The 14,229-nt window shown below is 50.2% G+C and overlaps 6 protein-coding genes across 11 annotated transcripts; 2 read left to right on the forward strand and 4 right to left on the reverse strand.

Moving 5' to 3' along the window:
• Window positions 1–1,066: 1,066 nt before the first annotated feature.
• TERG_04295 (uncharacterized protein) lies at window positions 1,067–2,369 on the reverse strand (the record flags this gene model as incomplete). The annotated part of the gene is made up of 7 exons (XM_003235191.2): window positions 1,067–1,495; window positions 1,661–1,670; window positions 1,737–1,765; window positions 1,833–1,855; window positions 1,925–2,020; window positions 2,085–2,111; window positions 2,234–2,369. The coding sequence occupies 7 exons, from the start codon at window positions 2,367–2,369 to the stop codon at window positions 1,067–1,069; spliced, it is 750 nt and encodes a 249-aa protein (XP_003235239.2).
• Window positions 2,370–4,302: 1,933 nt separating this feature from the next.
• TERG_04297 (uncharacterized protein) lies at window positions 4,303–6,449 on the reverse strand. 2 transcript variants are annotated; one of them, XM_047748229.1, is made up of 2 exons: window positions 6,126–6,449; window positions 4,303–6,034 (listed from the first exon to the last, which is right to left on the reverse strand). In XM_047748229.1, the coding sequence occupies exon 2, from the start codon at window positions 5,555–5,557 to the stop codon at window positions 4,559–4,561; it is 999 nt and encodes a 332-aa protein (XP_047604206.1). In that variant the 5' UTR covers window positions 5,558–6,034; window positions 6,126–6,449; the 3' UTR covers window positions 4,303–4,558. The 2 variants fall into 2 exon arrangements, with proteins under 2 accessions (XP_047604206.1, XP_047606234.1); XM_047749748.1 differs by having other exon boundaries at window positions 4,303–6,351.
• Window positions 6,450–6,482: 33 nt separating this feature from the next.
• On the forward strand, window positions 6,483–7,442 carry TERG_04298 (uncharacterized protein). 2 transcript variants are annotated; one of them, XM_003235194.2, is made up of 3 exons: window positions 6,483–6,565; window positions 6,732–6,873; window positions 6,946–7,442. In XM_003235194.2, exons 1-3 carry the CDS (start codon window positions 6,541–6,543, stop codon window positions 7,148–7,150), a joined length of 372 nt encoding a protein of 123 aa, XP_003235242.1. In that variant the 5' UTR covers window positions 6,483–6,540; the 3' UTR covers window positions 7,151–7,442. The 2 variants fall into 2 exon arrangements, with proteins under 2 accessions (XP_003235242.1, XP_047604207.1); XM_047748230.1 differs by having other exon boundaries at window positions 6,483–6,873.
• Window positions 7,443–7,533: 91 nt separating this feature from the next.
• Window positions 7,534–9,220, reverse strand: TERG_04299 (uncharacterized protein). Of its 2 annotated transcripts, XM_003235195.2 has the most exons (4): window positions 9,027–9,220; window positions 8,828–8,938; window positions 8,047–8,759; window positions 7,534–7,986 (listed from the first exon to the last, which is right to left on the reverse strand). In XM_003235195.2, the coding sequence occupies exons 1-4, from the start codon at window positions 9,169–9,171 to the stop codon at window positions 7,561–7,563; spliced, it is 1,395 nt and encodes a 464-aa protein (XP_003235243.1). In that variant the 5' UTR covers window positions 9,172–9,220; the 3' UTR covers window positions 7,534–7,560. The 2 variants fall into 2 exon arrangements, with proteins under 2 accessions (XP_003235243.1, XP_047606235.1); XM_047749749.1 differs by having other exon boundaries at window positions 7,534–8,759.
• A 449-nt stretch (window positions 9,221–9,669) lies between these two features.
• Window positions 9,670–9,969, forward strand: TERG_04300 (uncharacterized protein; the record flags this gene model as incomplete). The annotated part of the gene is made up of 2 exons (XM_003235196.1): window positions 9,670–9,853; window positions 9,923–9,969. 2 exons carry the CDS (start codon window positions 9,670–9,672, stop codon window positions 9,967–9,969), a joined length of 231 nt encoding a protein of 76 aa, XP_003235244.1.
• A 1,532-nt stretch (window positions 9,970–11,501) lies between these two features.
• On the reverse strand, window positions 11,502–12,496 carry TERG_04301 (uncharacterized protein; the record flags this gene model as incomplete). 3 transcript variants are annotated; one of them, XM_047749750.1, is made up of 4 exons in its annotated part: window positions 11,502–11,992; window positions 12,044–12,125; window positions 12,184–12,228; window positions 12,338–12,496. In XM_047749750.1, 4 exons carry the CDS (start codon window positions 12,494–12,496, stop codon window positions 11,502–11,504), a joined length of 777 nt encoding a protein of 258 aa, XP_047606236.1. The 3 variants fall into 3 exon arrangements, with proteins under 3 accessions (XP_047606236.1, XP_003235245.1, XP_047606237.1); XM_003235197.1 differs by having other exon boundaries at window positions 11,502–12,125; XM_047749751.1 differs by lacking the exons at window positions 12,184–12,228; window positions 12,338–12,496 and having other exon boundaries at window positions 11,502–12,122.
• Between the last annotated feature and the right edge of the window lie 1,733 nt (window positions 12,497–14,229).

The following is a 14,229-nucleotide window of genomic DNA, read 5'->3' on the forward strand; positions in this document are numbered from 1 at the left end:
GTCATCCAAGCTGTCTAGCTCCTTATTCTTATATAGTCTCCTTTTATTTTTTTGTTGAAGATAGGAAAGGGGATCATCCGCCGGGCAAAAAAATAGAATCATGTACAATTACTACAGTTGCTCAGAGTGCGGTTTTGAGGTTGAATTTTGCTTGCTTGCATTTTGCTTGCTCCATATACACAGCCCAGCATGATAAAAATCTATTCCATAGATAGTAGATATAAAAGGAACAAAAAAGTTGAAAGGCATTGTAACGATTTCACATCAGGAGGGGATATCAAATGAGACGGACAAGCTGGCAGGTAAAAAAATAATAATAAAAAAGGACAAGGACAGCGTGTATAAGAACCGGTAGTCAATAAGCAGGACGGAGGGGAAAGGAAAATATATATACACAGGATGATGAAAGGAGTCTCGTACTTTCTTTTTTTTGCCTGTGATGGCTCGCTGGAATGAATGCTTTGCTGGAGTCAAGTCATGATTATATCGTGATAAAAAAGAAGGTCTTCTCTCTGCTCTTGTTCTCTTCCTTCTTCTCGTTCTTCCATCTTGACAAGGAAGAAACAAGGGAGGGAGGGGAGGCGCGGAGGTGGGAATAATATCCAAGGGAAGCCGATGGGAAGGAAATATAACAAAAGGGAAACTTTTCGGAGGGAGTTGGCGGTGGTTTGTTTATAGAAACAGTGATATGTATATCACGAAATGAAGGGGCGGTGTAGCGGAGTGTAATATGGAGGAGGATCAAGGTTGAAAGAAGATGGTATAAGAAAAGAGGAGATCTTCAGAGATGTAAAAAAGAAAATAGCAAATAGATGAGATATCCAAGAGAGAAAAAAAAAAAAAAAAAAGAGAGAGAGAGAGAAAATAAGACAACCAAAGAGCAAACCAGTGATGCGGAAGGGGTATATTAAGGCGGACAAGACAAAATAACGGACGGACGAATAACCTGCAGGAAGATATGGCTGACAAGAGTACGATAAAGGCAAGGCAAATGGGAAGCAAACGCACGGAGGAGACAAACGAGGCGGGAGAGAGAGAGAGAGAGAGAGAGGAGAAGCGGTGACGGTCAAAGAATCACACAATCAGTCTTCATCTTCGTCCTCCTCCGATTCCGCCGCTTGTCGGCTGTTCCGCTTGCCTCCTTCTTGCGACTCCCTCCGTAATCTCTATCTCGGTCTTTATTGGATCGGATATCTTTCCGTATAATTTGCCGACAGAGGTCTATGAACGCTTCGTCTACGTTCGCTCGTCTTCGTGCGGAAGTCTCGTAGTATGGAGCATTCCCCCACTGTTGGGATAGAGCGAAGGCGCGCGATCGTGAAACGGCGCGGTCTTCCTCAAGATCTGACTTGTTACCGACGATGACTATGGGGACTTTCTCGTCGTCTTTGATACGGATGATCTGTTCGCGGAGCTCTTGTAGTTCATCAGGGAGGACATGCTCGTTATGGAGAAGACGAGGAGGAAGCCTTCGCCTTGTTTCATGTATAGTTCCCTAGAAACAGATTGTGCACTTGTGAGTTGCTGCTGTGGCAGTAGAAGTCGTCGAGCAATTGGGGCTTGGGTTTGAAGGGGGGTTGGGTGGTAAGGAGGGTCGCGGGGTGTAAGCTGGGGCTGTTTGAGGAGTGTCTGGGATAGAGTTTCATAGAGATTGAGTTACCTCATGGCGGCTATAATTCAGCTGTTAGTCTGGGGATGGCCAGGATAGTCGGGAATTGAGGGTGATTGAGACTTACTGAACTGTTCCGTCCCAGCTGTATCCAATCTGCAATCCACGGGTCAGCAATTGTTGTAGATGCTGTGAGTAGATAATCGACACTCAGGATACGTACATTTCGAGCAAACATGGCCGTCCCTATACGAAGGATATTAGCGGGTATTCAGTAGGTGGAAAGAAAAAAAAAAAAAAAAAAAAAAAAAAAACAGCGGCTGACACTCACATCTACCGCAAGTACCTTTCTGTAGGAATCTTCGATAGTCGGATCATAGCTCTCAATCCATATATTCTGTACGAACTGAGCTGAACGAGCAGTCAGCGCAAAGAAGACACCAAAAAGTACCGTATAAAACCGGCCAGCTCTTACCGGTCAAGCAGCTCTTCCCAACACCACCTGCAGGAAACAATAATGGTAAATCAGCAAACGTATTTCCCCTCCTCTCTCCTTATCCATCATAGTAAATATGGTATTGCCAGAAAGAATGTAAATAAAGACCGGGACAAGAGAGGTCCTACCGGCGCCCAGCACAACGATGTGATATTCCCGCCTGACATGCCGATGACGAAAGTTAGCCATGAAGTTTGCCGGGAAGGCAGAGAAGGTGTGTTTGCGCGGAGAGTCCAGAGAAGCGCGCAGATACGGCAGAGCCATTCTGGGCCTGGGGAAAAGCAAAGAAAGGGGCCCAGGTAGGAAAAAAAAAAAGGGACAGCTGGAGGTGGGAGGAGGAAAAAACCAGAGAAGGGGGGGAGACGAAGTAAGAACAGGAGGAAAAGGGACCATCCATACCGTGGCTGGCTCTTTGATGCCATCTGAAAGGGCAAGCTTCGAGCTGTTTTAATTAATAGGGACGAGGAAGGGAGGCAGAGGTTTTTTTTTTCTGGAGAGGACGCGGCGTGGGTGGATCGATGCTAAGTAAGAGAGCCGGGGCAAGCAGCAGTAGCTCAGGCGCTTCGACGGACAGGGAAGACGAAAAGAAAAGCAGGTGAATAAGAAGGAGTAGAAGGAGTAGAGAGGACAGCAGGCTGGCTATCTCTCCGTGGCTGGTGTCTTTATTTCCTGTCTCGCCCTGGTCGGCCCTGGGGGGGGGAGGGGGGTGGGAGGCCGCAGGAAGGGTTCACCGTAGCACAGCCGCCAGTCACAGCAACGGCGACGGCGAGACTGAGCAGGAGACCGAGCAGCAGCAGCAGCAGCAGCAGCAGTAATCGTAATAGCAATGCCGGACGACGAGGCAGAGACAGACGGCCGACGCAAGAGACGGTCGAACAAGGCCAATTTCCCTCCCCCCGAAACAGCCGGACAGTTTTGGCAGGTCGAGCGGGCAAGGGGGAGCGAGATGCCTGTCGATGGGAGGGAAAAGAAAAGAAAAAGGAGCAGAAAGTGAGCCCGGGAGTGAGAAGACGACGAGGAGGATGACGATAGGAAAGCCGCGAGCTCAGTCGGCCGGAGCAGAGGGAGGGAGGAGTCGCAGGGAGGCCGCTGGCGGTGGTGATGCTGGTGGTCGTTAGGGATGTTGACGCTGGCGCTGGCGGTCGACTATGCGCGTCTGGCGAGCTGCGGGCGGCGGACGAGGATCGCGAGGGAGCAACTAAGGCGTTTCAGCGGCGGGACAGCCTGTTCGGTGCCTTGTCGCAGGCCTGGCTGGCTGTTGTAAGTATCTCGCGGCGGTCTCGCTGGCGTGTCTGCGTCGTCTGCGTCGTCTGGGGAGCGAGAGGATGGAAACAATAATAGGAGACGGCGGAGGCTCAGGTCAGGAAATTACCTAAGAAGGCTAACTGGCGGGCGGGAGCTAGCAGGACAAGCTGTAGACGACGACGACGACGACGACGATGATGATGAAGATGCGAGAAGAGAAGAAGAGGAAGACGATGGAGATGGAGACGAGACGGCGATGACGATGGCATCTGATATGTTTTCTTTTCTTCTCGACAGGCCCCCTATCTGCCCGTCTGTCTATCGGTCTACCTATCTATGTACAGTATCTCGCGGGCTACCCATCCCACGGCGATCGTCACTCAGCCCTCAACGGCTGCTCCGGCGTCCTCCTCCAGCGAGCGACCAGACACGGTCGAGATCAGGCATCAACCGGCTCGCTGCTCACGGCTCGGGGGGGAAAGGGAGGCTCCCCTCGGGCCCAGCAGCAGCACCGCCAGCAAGCAAGCAGCGCTGCATAATAGGGTCAGGGACTCTCTGCTTGCGCTCTCTAGCCTGCCCACCCGTCTTTCCATTACCCCGGCACCGGCTCCCTCCTGTGCGTCGTATTGGTGGCCGCCAGCACGCTATACAAGCCCGTCAGGCTGATCACCACCGCTAAGCTGATGGGTCCCCAGTGGACGCTGGGCCAACCGTCCGGCGGCGCTGCCTCGAGAGCTCTAGCTGGGCCCGGGGAACCCTCATCGTCGGGGTCGGGGGGAGAGGAAGGGCCACCGGGTGAAAAAGAAAAGAAAAGGGAGAGAAACAAGAACAGAACGATGATGATTGATGACGATGGTATGTGCGGGAGTAGATATATACCTCTATATATATATATATATGTAAATGGACCGGGCACGAGCCATGCAGACCAGTTTGAGACGGGATGCATCTGAGATATAGGTCATGGATTGCCCAGCTAGTGTGAGCTGCTGCTGCTGCGGCTGCTTTTTAGCCATCGAACCAGTCAGCTCGGACAGGTCGACTCCAGTCCGGTGTGGTGTTGCCATCTTACTGGATCAGAGCTGCGTGCGTTGGTGGGAAAATGAAGCTGTCCAAAGTGGCGCTGTTCCAGCAGTCGATATCACGATAGACCCGACGATGATATACAGGACCGTGTACCTCAGTCAGTCAGTCAGTCAGTAACTGGTCTAACTGGCATAGTCCACAAAGCAGGTGTCGTCTGCTGGCCCGTCAAACTGCTCGGTCAGCTTGGCCGGCGCCGTCCGTGTCTGGCTGCTCAGCGCTTTAAAGACATGCGGAAACACCAGCTCGTCCACGTCTTGAGCCCACAGAAAGTCGAGATGCTCGTAGTGTGCTATCTCCGTCGCCATCGTGTGCGCAGGCAGCTCCTCCAGCATCACATCAATGTCGACCAGGCTGTCTGACCCGCCGTAGACCAGCACAATGGGCGTCTTGATGTTCTTCGTCGGGAACTTGGCCGGCTTGTAGAAGCGTGATTTGGCTGCGATGCTCAGCTTCGACCCGGCGTTGTCGTCGTACATCTGGAAGCTCTTGTTGCGGATGATCTGGAACCAGTGCACAACCGACTTGGTGCTCGTCGACGAGTACAGGTGCACATACGCCGCCAGTTTCTGCACCGTGCTGATGTTCTTGCCGCTCCAGTTGAACAGGAACAGCAAGGCTGTGTCGATGATGCGTACAAAGATGGGGGGGTACAGGATCGCCTGCCACATGGCCGTCGAGCTAAGGATGCTCCGTCGTCCAAAGGCAAGAAACATCACGTCCGGAGACGCCTTCACCAACGCATCGACAACCCCGTTGCTGAGCCCGGCCGGAGACATCGCCGGTGCCAGGGCGATGAACAGGTTGATCCGTCGGTTCAACGTTGGGTGAATCGACAGGGTTGCAAACGCCTGCGCCGTCCCCTGAGAGAACCCAATATACGACAACGACGGCTGGCCCGTCACCGAAAGGATGTAGTCGATGCTATCCGGGATGTCGTGGAACGCAAACTGGTCGATCGAGAAATTCCAGAAGGCGCTGTAGGACGGAGACATCGTCGTCGCCTTCTTCGAGTACTTGTTGCCCCGGTTGTTCCCCAGCCAGACGTCATATCCCAGCTCCACCAGCCGGAAGGGCAGGCATCTCTTCTCTTCCGTCAAACACACCCAGACCTCGCTGCTCATCAGCAGCCCGTGGTGCAGATACACAACCGGCTTCCGGGACGCCTCATTGTCCACATCGTTGCTATTCTCATAGACATGCGTCTCGCCCTTTCGCAATGGCAGCCTATGGAGGCCCAGCAGATAGCCGTCTTTCGTCTGGACGACATGCTCCTCCGTCTCGTAGCCGAACAGGTCACAGAGCTCTGTAAACTCCGAGGCCTTTGCAATCTCCGCAGATATGCTCTCTTGCTTGGGACGTCTAGGCTGCGCCGCAGACAGCACATGGAACAGCCTCTTCGACTGTCGATAGCAGAGGTTTATAATGGGTTGAGCTGCACTTTGCAGTCAGCAAGGCCCCATCATCGCCATAAAGACTAAAATAGGGGGTGGGTATAATAATATCTCGGTCCAAACTCACGCAGGCAGAGGGTAATGACATGGATGATCCCTTCTAGAAACACCAGTCCCAACGAGATAAAGAGAGCAACATACTCCGTCCTAATCCACTCTAGTCAGCAATCCAATATCTCGTTTTCTTTTGCCTATCTTCGTAATTCCGCCCTGTACTCTCTCGCTTCCCCTGGCTTACCATAGAAGACGCCCAATGAACGGGACGCGTGCCATCGTGAACCGCAACAACCACAAAACCACCCGGAAGAACAACAGGGAGAGAAGAAGAACCCCTGGTCTTAGCCCTGACAAGTCACCATTGATCTCTATCTGCTTCTTCTTCTTCTTCGTCTCGTCCTCTTCGTCTTTTTTATATCTTCAAACTTGCAGCTTTTCGCATGTGAAAAACAAGCCTTACGTCATCGAAAGCACGGGACCTGTCGCTTAGTCATATATCACGGGACTCTGTCTTTACCTAACCCAATCAGGATGAAGCTTATGATATATCAAAAGGAAAAAGCAGCGAAACGAAGCGACGACGAGGGCGAAGAAGAGACACAGAAATAGCTGAGCGGCGCATTTTAGAGACGGGGGACGAGCACACGACTGCCGCAATGCCGAGCTCGTGTAAAGACCTGCGTACGTTGGACCCGACTCACTCAGTTTGGCTTGTGGCTCGGTCATGAGCGCTTCTCATGGCTGCACCATATGACAGACCCCTTCGCATATGACATGACATTGAACGTTGAACGTTGAACATTCCTCCCTATGGAGCAAATGGGTAGTCCGCTAACACCTGCAACAGGCCAGGCACTGGCCGAATGCCTCCAGGAATCAGACTGTATCATGGTCCAGCGGAACACACCCCAGGAATGTCTGCGTTCCCCAAACCTCGAGCAATTGCCTATCAAATGTCAGCAGCTGAAGAAGGGTCTCAGCGAGTGCAAGTACGGCTCCTTTACCGACCCCTCCCACACTCTCCCCAATCCGTTACTTAATCGAAGCTAATCATATGCCAGACGAGGAATGGTAGACATGCGCAAACGGTTCCGCGGCAACCAACCTTTCCATCTAGCCAAGGAGACAGACAGTGTTACCGGCGAAATCGTCGAGAAGAAGAAACCGGTCCCTCAGCTCTACGCTGGTCGGCCGGCGTACCAGGGTGTCAAGGAAATAAGCGGCGACGAAGTGCAGATGGACCCTGAGAAGACCAGGGGTTTGTAAGAGCTGACCTTGTGATTTGCCGGGTGCCCCGTGTGGGTGCTCTTCGATGCCTATATTTCTACAGGGTGGAGGGAGGAGTTTCTTAGACTTGCATATCTATTTCATTTTGCTCTGAAGCATAGGGAATCTTGACGAGCATGGGCGTTTTTGATTTATGGGCTATAAATGTACAATATGGAAATGTCTCTATTATCAAGAAACTAGAACTCTGCAGATATGTATAAAAAACACATTTTCACGACTCTCAAGGAAAATCATACCGTCACTTTTTTTCATGTATCATACAAAGTAGCCGGTTCAATCCACTTGCCATGAAGTATAAGAAGAGCTCAAGGACCCATTCCCAATGCAGCAGTTATTGATATATATTTTTTATTTATCCCATTAGATCTTGCTTTGAATGCCCAATTCTATTGCTCCTTTTTGGAATCGCTGCTTTTCATCGGTGGTGCAGAATACAACCAAACCATCACGAAGGCGAGGAATCCCCCGATGACAGACCAGAGACCGGCAATCCACACCCATCCACCGCTGATACGCCAGCTGCGTGGCCACTCATCGTGGGCGAAATGGCGGACGGTGACTTCATGTTTCTCTTCAATGTTAGTGATGAAGGGTCGCTTGTAGTTGACGCGGAAGGAGAAGATGCCATGCTGGTCGGGAAGAGTGAAGGAGGTTCGGTATATGGCCGCGTGCTCTGTTCTGTCCACGGGTTGCAGGTTAAGACGGTGGAAAGGGGATAGCATGGTGAATTCGAGTTGGATGGCATCTTCTTCTGCGGTCCAGTAAGGTATCCATTGGTCGTAGCTGTATTCTGAAAGCTCAATGGTGAATGTCTAACATTGTAACGTTAGTATAAAGTCATCGGACTTTTGACACAAGACAGATATACTAACCACATCGTTCTTAATACGGTAGATGGATGGGTTGAGTTCCTTGGGTCCAGACTCAATGTCACCTTTCTCGTTCAAATGATGTTCAACCCGAGTGACCTTCACCACACCAGTCTCCTGGAAGGTCCAGGCGGTAAGCTGTTGAGCAAACTGCTTGTTGGCTGTCTCTACTTTCTCACCCTTAGGCGCTTGCACCTTGGCATTGAACCACTCGTCCTTCAAACTATCAACTGATCCAAGGACTGTGACTCTCGCCGAGTTCCTTGCCTGCATAGCAGTGGCCAGAGCAAGCTGCGAACCAGTTGGAAGCTTCTGATCAATTGACTGGTCGTCATCTCTCTTGTCATAGCTATAAGCTGTTGCGGGAGCTCGGATGATAGGAGCTAGTAAGGGGCTGTTGTTCCCCAGAGACTGTCCAGCGACATTTGGAAGAGCGAGGATACCCTCTCCGTTAAAGAAGGGCTTGGTATCAGGACGTAGCCTGTCCGGTCGTGGTAGAAGGAGAACATTATGTTTCTCCGCGGAAGAAATGGTATCGTAGTTGAAGTGGTCGACAACAATTGGGGCTCTGTCTGGAGAAAGATGTATGTCGAGTTCGAGGAGAAGAGAGCTGACTCCGTTGGGCGTTGGAGCACCACCCGACAGTGCAACTAAGATGTTTCCATTGTCGTTCACAAAGTCTAGCAGTGCCTTTGGTGTCAAAGAAGGTCCCAGGCCTATACACTCGCATTAGCATGATGCCACCTGTACCCATGCCCATGCACCCCGAGTTGTCATGCTGCACCTTTAGATTTTGGTGGGAGAAGTATGAGATGGTCGTAAGCCCTGGCTCCAAGGTGGTAGAGTGAGAGCTTCGTGTTCTTCGGAGACTCGAATGTAAGTTTGTATCCTCGACCTAGCAAGACGCATGCCTGTTAGCCATACCGCAGCCTGCAATAGACGAGAAGCAGGGTTACATCTTAATATGCAACAGAAAGACTAACTTTCTAGGTCTGCCCAGAAGGTCGAAAATAGATCTCGTTCAGTCTCGTCTTCCTGGATAACCAGCAGTCTGTTTCCAGTACTGCTCACGGCGTACACTGCTGCGCTGTAGATACTCAGGCATAGAAAGGTAAGCAGCCACTTCATCGTGGAGCTTGGCTGGCGGTGCTGTGGTGGATCAAGAGGGGACGCGAATTGGTCGCTTTCGGAGACAGGCAATGGCAAGAAAAACAGCTTTCAACAAAGACCTTTATGCGACGATGGCCTGGGTATCATCGCGATCCCCGTATCGTTGGTTGGTGAGAGCTGCTCCTGGGCGCATTCAAATAGTTCGTTGTGTTAGTGGTGGTGGTTAGATTTCGTAGTTTAAAGAGACCAGCGTGTTAATCAGCGGCAGACGTGCCAAGACCAGGACGAAGCGCAGGCCAACCACAAACGGCGAAAAGCAACATCAGAAAAGCAGAACCAAGATCAAGCGCACGAACAATACACCATTTGGACGACGGCAGATAGCTCGATAGGCGCCCTCGTTGAGCTGAAGGCCGATTTGACGACCAAGATACTCCGTTCTACCAGTCAATTGGGACATTTTCCCTCCCGCTGAACCGACTCATCTCTCTTTCCGCCTTTCAACAGACCGTCACCATGTCGAGACCCTTCTTCTTCTCCCAGCCATTCCGCTACATGCGATGGGCTTCCTACGAGAAGCCAGCTATCTTCTATTCCATCGTTCTCGGCTCTCTCGGACCCGTAGCGCTCTTCACTCTTCCCCCTATCAGACGATACTTCGGTGACGTTGACCCCGCGGAAATTCCTTTCTCATATCCAGGTACGCTCCCAGCTCCTCTCTATCTGGCAAGCTTTATTGCTGACCTATGCCCTCCTTTCCTACTGATAGTCCCTGCCGGCCCAAGAAAGATACCTCAAGGATACGATGACGAGTAGCTGCAGATGGAAGGAGGCCAAAATATAGATTCCTTTGGCGGCTTGGGTTGGAATTACCCACATTATTTCAGAATCCAGTTAATCCTTTCTACTCGCATGTTTCGATATCGTCTCCTCAGCACGGCTATAAGGTCGAATGAAACTAACATTGGTGGTCCTGGATTAGGACCACGGATATTTTTGAGCCGAATGGCAGTATAACCGTATGGAGGGCATAATTACTAGTACCAGCCGCATGACAACAGCCGCGCTCCTTTTTACGCCATCTTTCTTATTACACAACTTTTGTACATATATGTCATATTAGCGGCCATTCAATTGGTTCTTCGGTTCCATTCCATGCTCTCCCGGCACACTCAATATTCAAGAGGCAGCATTAAATAGTTACTCGGGTTAAATCGGATAGGGGCGTAGAAGAATACTTGAATATCTACACATTCTCAGTCAAGGGCTGAATGTATTAGAACGAAGATGAGGAATATTAATGGGCCATTCAGATGAAGAATATTTAGTAAACGCCCTCCGATGCAACTATCTAGTATAAAGGATAATCATTACCACGCGATCTTTCATTCCTCTGCACAACGGCGGCGATGTAAAGGACCAAAAGGCTCCATGATACGAAATAATCCGGCCATCGAAAAGACCAGAACAGTTTATCGAGAAGAAAGTTATCAAAGGGGTATGTATGTAAGCGTGTAGCCCGGTATTGTGCATTGCGTAAGGATGATATTTGTGGTTCGGGTTGAGAGGGGAACGACGGGAAGGTCCAATTATTGAAGAGTATTCACCAGATAGTATAGAACAGGTAAAGTAGCAAGTTAAACGAAAGAGTATATCAAGGAAAAGAAAAAAAGGAAATCCTGATGCATCCATCGAGAACGCGCCCAGCTGTACATTCAACATTGGCATGGAAGTTTGGAAGAGGTGAGTGAGACCTAGAAAAGAGAAAATGTCGCAAGAATAAACAGACACGATTGTGCAAAATGGTTTCAAAACAGCCTGCCCAGTTTTACGAGTAACGTCCTTGGTGGAACTGAAACGATAGAAAAGATAACATGAATGGGGGTGAGGAGAGTACGTAGATTCAGAACAGGAGAATAATGGCCTTAATGTGAATTCCAGTGTGGCTTTGAGTCGATTCCATGGAATATTGAAGCATCAGTGGGCTCTTTGTAATATGAAAATATCAACGCTTGATTTCAAATGAAATCGATCAAGTATCCATCCATGCTTAGAGTAGCATATTCCAGCGGCAGAAGTGGGCTCCGTGATAGGGGAGTCCCGATATCATCATTCATTCATTCGTTCACTCATTTGTAGTCCAGATAAAACAAAACACATCCAAAATCCAGCCACTGTAGTTGAGTGGGGAATAAGATCGACTATATGGGGTTGATTATCCACATGACAAGAAGAATTGCCCGGAGATGTAATGTGAATTAAGGGGAGTTAGCCGAAGGGGTTGGTTCAAACAAATGTGAAAGAATACATATCCTAGAAGAAAGGGGTGATATTCTGGTGCTATGCATCTAATGACGAGGGGCAGGATTCCTAGGGTGTCCTCGGTCTGGCTGACGGTCCTGGTAGGCAGGTTCCACTGGATATCCTGTCTCCATTATCCTAGGATCTGGTCCGGTTGATGGAGGGTATGGAGATGTAGACTGGCCAACAGGGGAATAATCACGGTCATTCTCATATCCTTGTCCAGAGTAGCGGGGTTGGGATATTCCCCCAGGGTAAGCGTAGGCACCCTGACTATGGATATATGATTGCTCAGCCGTTGTCACAGGTGGAGTGGACTGGGTTGAGTAGGGTGGTCCACCACTGGGGACGTAAGAGCTACCCTCTTGCGGGTATCCAGGCTGGTTACCATAGTCTTGGTAGTTTGGCTGGGGCGGATGGGCAGGGTATGTTTGGGAAGGTGGGTAAGTAGAATATGACGGTTGTTGTGATTGCTGTGGACGTGAGGATGAGTATGCTACTGGTGGTTGGGGTCGGACAGAAGAGGAGTCATAGTTTGCTGGTGACCTGTTAGGCACTGGTAGGGTATTATAAGTATCATAGTAGGTACCTCTAGGCTGTCCACCTTCTTGTCTGCTACGGACTTCGACGTCCCATCGCCTAGAATCTGCCTTCAGATCTGCAATCATTTCCTGTTTCAGTCACGAGGTTAGAATCGCGATTATCAGCAAAAAACATAAGATTACCTACAGTCGTCAAATTTCGGTAAGCACGGATGAAATATCCCGGACGTCCCTGTTCATCTAGTCAGTAACTTCAGTCCCGGGTCCAGACGGAGAGAGTTGTAAAAGGATATCTAAGATAAAAAAAAAATTAAAGAGAGGAGGGGAAAAGAGAGTCCGACCTGGTGAGTTCCAGGCCTCACGAGGGCATCCCGTCCAAGGTAACGGCAAATATCTGCTTGAATGACCTCGCGGCTGATACCATCTTGATCGATAAAATATTCATTGAGTCGAGTCTGAGGCTCCGGATCATCATATCTTATGGGTTGTCGCTGTGCCATTTTTATTTCCAAGGTACAGAAACAGAGATGAAAAAGAAATAGAAACTAAAAACCCTGGTTTTCACGGCTGGAAGGAGAGAGATGAAGAAGTAGTCCTAGTCCTGGTGGAAGAATGTACAGATATCCCAAATTTATGTCTCCGGAAGTTTGAAGCAGGCCGAAGACGGTATATCTGGAAGAGGTATAATATTTCCTGGTGCTTTTACAAAAGGGGATCCAGGGGAGAGTAAGTGAAAAGTGGAACAAATTGTGAAAGAAAAAGAAACCTCTGGGAAGAGAAAAAAAGGCAGTAAGTTGTTTTTAGAAAAAAGGATAAGAAAGAATCAAGTGATAAAGGGAGCAAATCCTAGAGGGCTGATATATGCATATATGTCCTTCGGGTTAGGTGAGTTCTCAGGCAGAAAGATACGAGGTTCTCAGCTTTCTTTTGGCGCCTGAAAGCGAGGACTCCCTTTGCGATCTTCTTCTTTGTTTTCGTTTCGCGTGTTTCTTTTTTTCTTCTGTATCTTCCCTAGGAGAGGAATATAGACGTGCGTATAAGAGTGTATGTGTAAACCTGGATGCAGGGGGAGGTGTTTCCTTGGGAACGGATCCAAATGGCGGATGTAACAGTCCTCTTTTGGGGTCCAAAATGATAATATACCCACAACAATACCAGAAGCCGTGTGCAACTGCTCCTCAAAAGGTATGGTGATGTAGTAGTATTGGAAGTAGATATTGTCTATGGCTGAAACAAAAGTAATCCAAGATGGAGAGTGGCCGGGGGAGTCCTACGGGAAGCCTGCTGGTTCACTGTTGGAAGTGTGGTATTGAGAGCGACCGACTGGAGGTGAAACCGGGCGCAGAGACAGTCCTTTTGTCAGCAGAACGACTTGTCACCTCTTGAGATGCGGCAGAGATGCAGCAGGGTGATAGAGAGAGAGAGACAGAGAGAGCGCGTCGCGAGAGCTGGAGCAGCAAACTGAGGTTGAAGAGACGAAGTCGAGAAACGGCGGAAGAAAGGGAAAGAGGAAGAAGAAGAGGAAGAAGGAAGAAAAAGGCGAGACGACGCAGAAGGAGAGAAAAAAGGCGCCAGGAGGGGCAAACAGTGGGTCTGGCGAGCGGCGGGCGGTGATTGGCTGGCTGCTGGATTGGGTATGTTTGCTTGGGCTGGACAGGGCGAGGAGGAGCAACAACAAGGAGACGACGAAGACGAAGACGAAGAAGACTCGGACGGGGACGGGGGGACGGGGGACGGCGAGACGAGCTAAGCGAGGTGAAAAGCAGCTGGGGAGTTAGCTGGTTAAGGTGACGATAGAGGTGAGTGGTAACGGGTAGCTAACCACGGTTCAGAGTGTTACTAACACCGAGACAGGGCCGCAGCAAACTCTACGGAGTACGGACGGCGGTTTGGACGCAGCAGATCGGTCGACCAGAACAAGGGCTTGCCATCTGATAGACTTATTCCGGCTCGAGATCAACGCCTGAAGAGCCTGTCTGGCCCCCTCATCCTCCCTGAAAATTTTCAGTCTCGACAGCGTCCTACCTGGCTGCAAGAAAGGGCTGGCTGATTGGGTGCGGTGTTGCCGCTGCTTGTTAGGCACTCATGCAGCTCTCCCTTGGGCACTCACCCAACCCTCCCATACCTCCGCTGCTGATACACACCACAGACAGCCCAGGGAGCCAAAGGTTGCCCACTCACACTCTGTCCTTCCATGACTCCCTGCATCCAGCAGAATCTCCCTCTCAGCCGC

The sequence above is a fragment of the Trichophyton rubrum genome (genome assembly GCF_000151425.1).
Source record: "Trichophyton rubrum CBS 118892 genomic scaffold supercont2.4, whole genome shotgun sequence".
In the NCBI taxonomy this organism is placed as follows: Eukaryota; Fungi; Ascomycota; class Eurotiomycetes; order Onygenales; family Arthrodermataceae; genus Trichophyton; species Trichophyton rubrum.

Bases quoted from the DNA above. Each gene is read 5' to 3' on its own strand.
- TERG_04299 (XM_003235195.2), bottom strand. From the start codon at position 9,171: ATGAAGTGGCTGCTTACCTTTCTATGCCTGAGTATCTACAGCGCAGCA. The intron at 8,760-8,827 runs GTGCAGCATGAC...GCGAGTGTATAG, and splicing joins TCTCCCACCAAAATCTAAAG to GCCTGGGACCTTCTTTGACA. The intron at 7,987-8,046 runs GTTAGTATATCT...TTACAATGTTAG, and splicing joins ACCGTATTAAGAACGATGTG to ACATTCACCATTGAGCTTTC.
- TERG_04298 (XM_047748230.1), top strand. From the start codon at position 6,695: ATGGAGCAAATGGGTAGTCCGCTAACACCTGCAACAGGCCAGGCACTG. The intron at 6,874-6,945 runs GTACGGCTCCTT...ATCATATGCCAG, and splicing joins AAGGGTCTCAGCGAGTGCAA to ACGAGGAATGGTAGACATGC.
- TERG_04297 (XM_047748229.1), bottom strand. From the start codon at position 5,557: ATGAGCAGCGAGGTCTGGGTGTGTTTGACGGAAGAGAAGAGATGCCTG.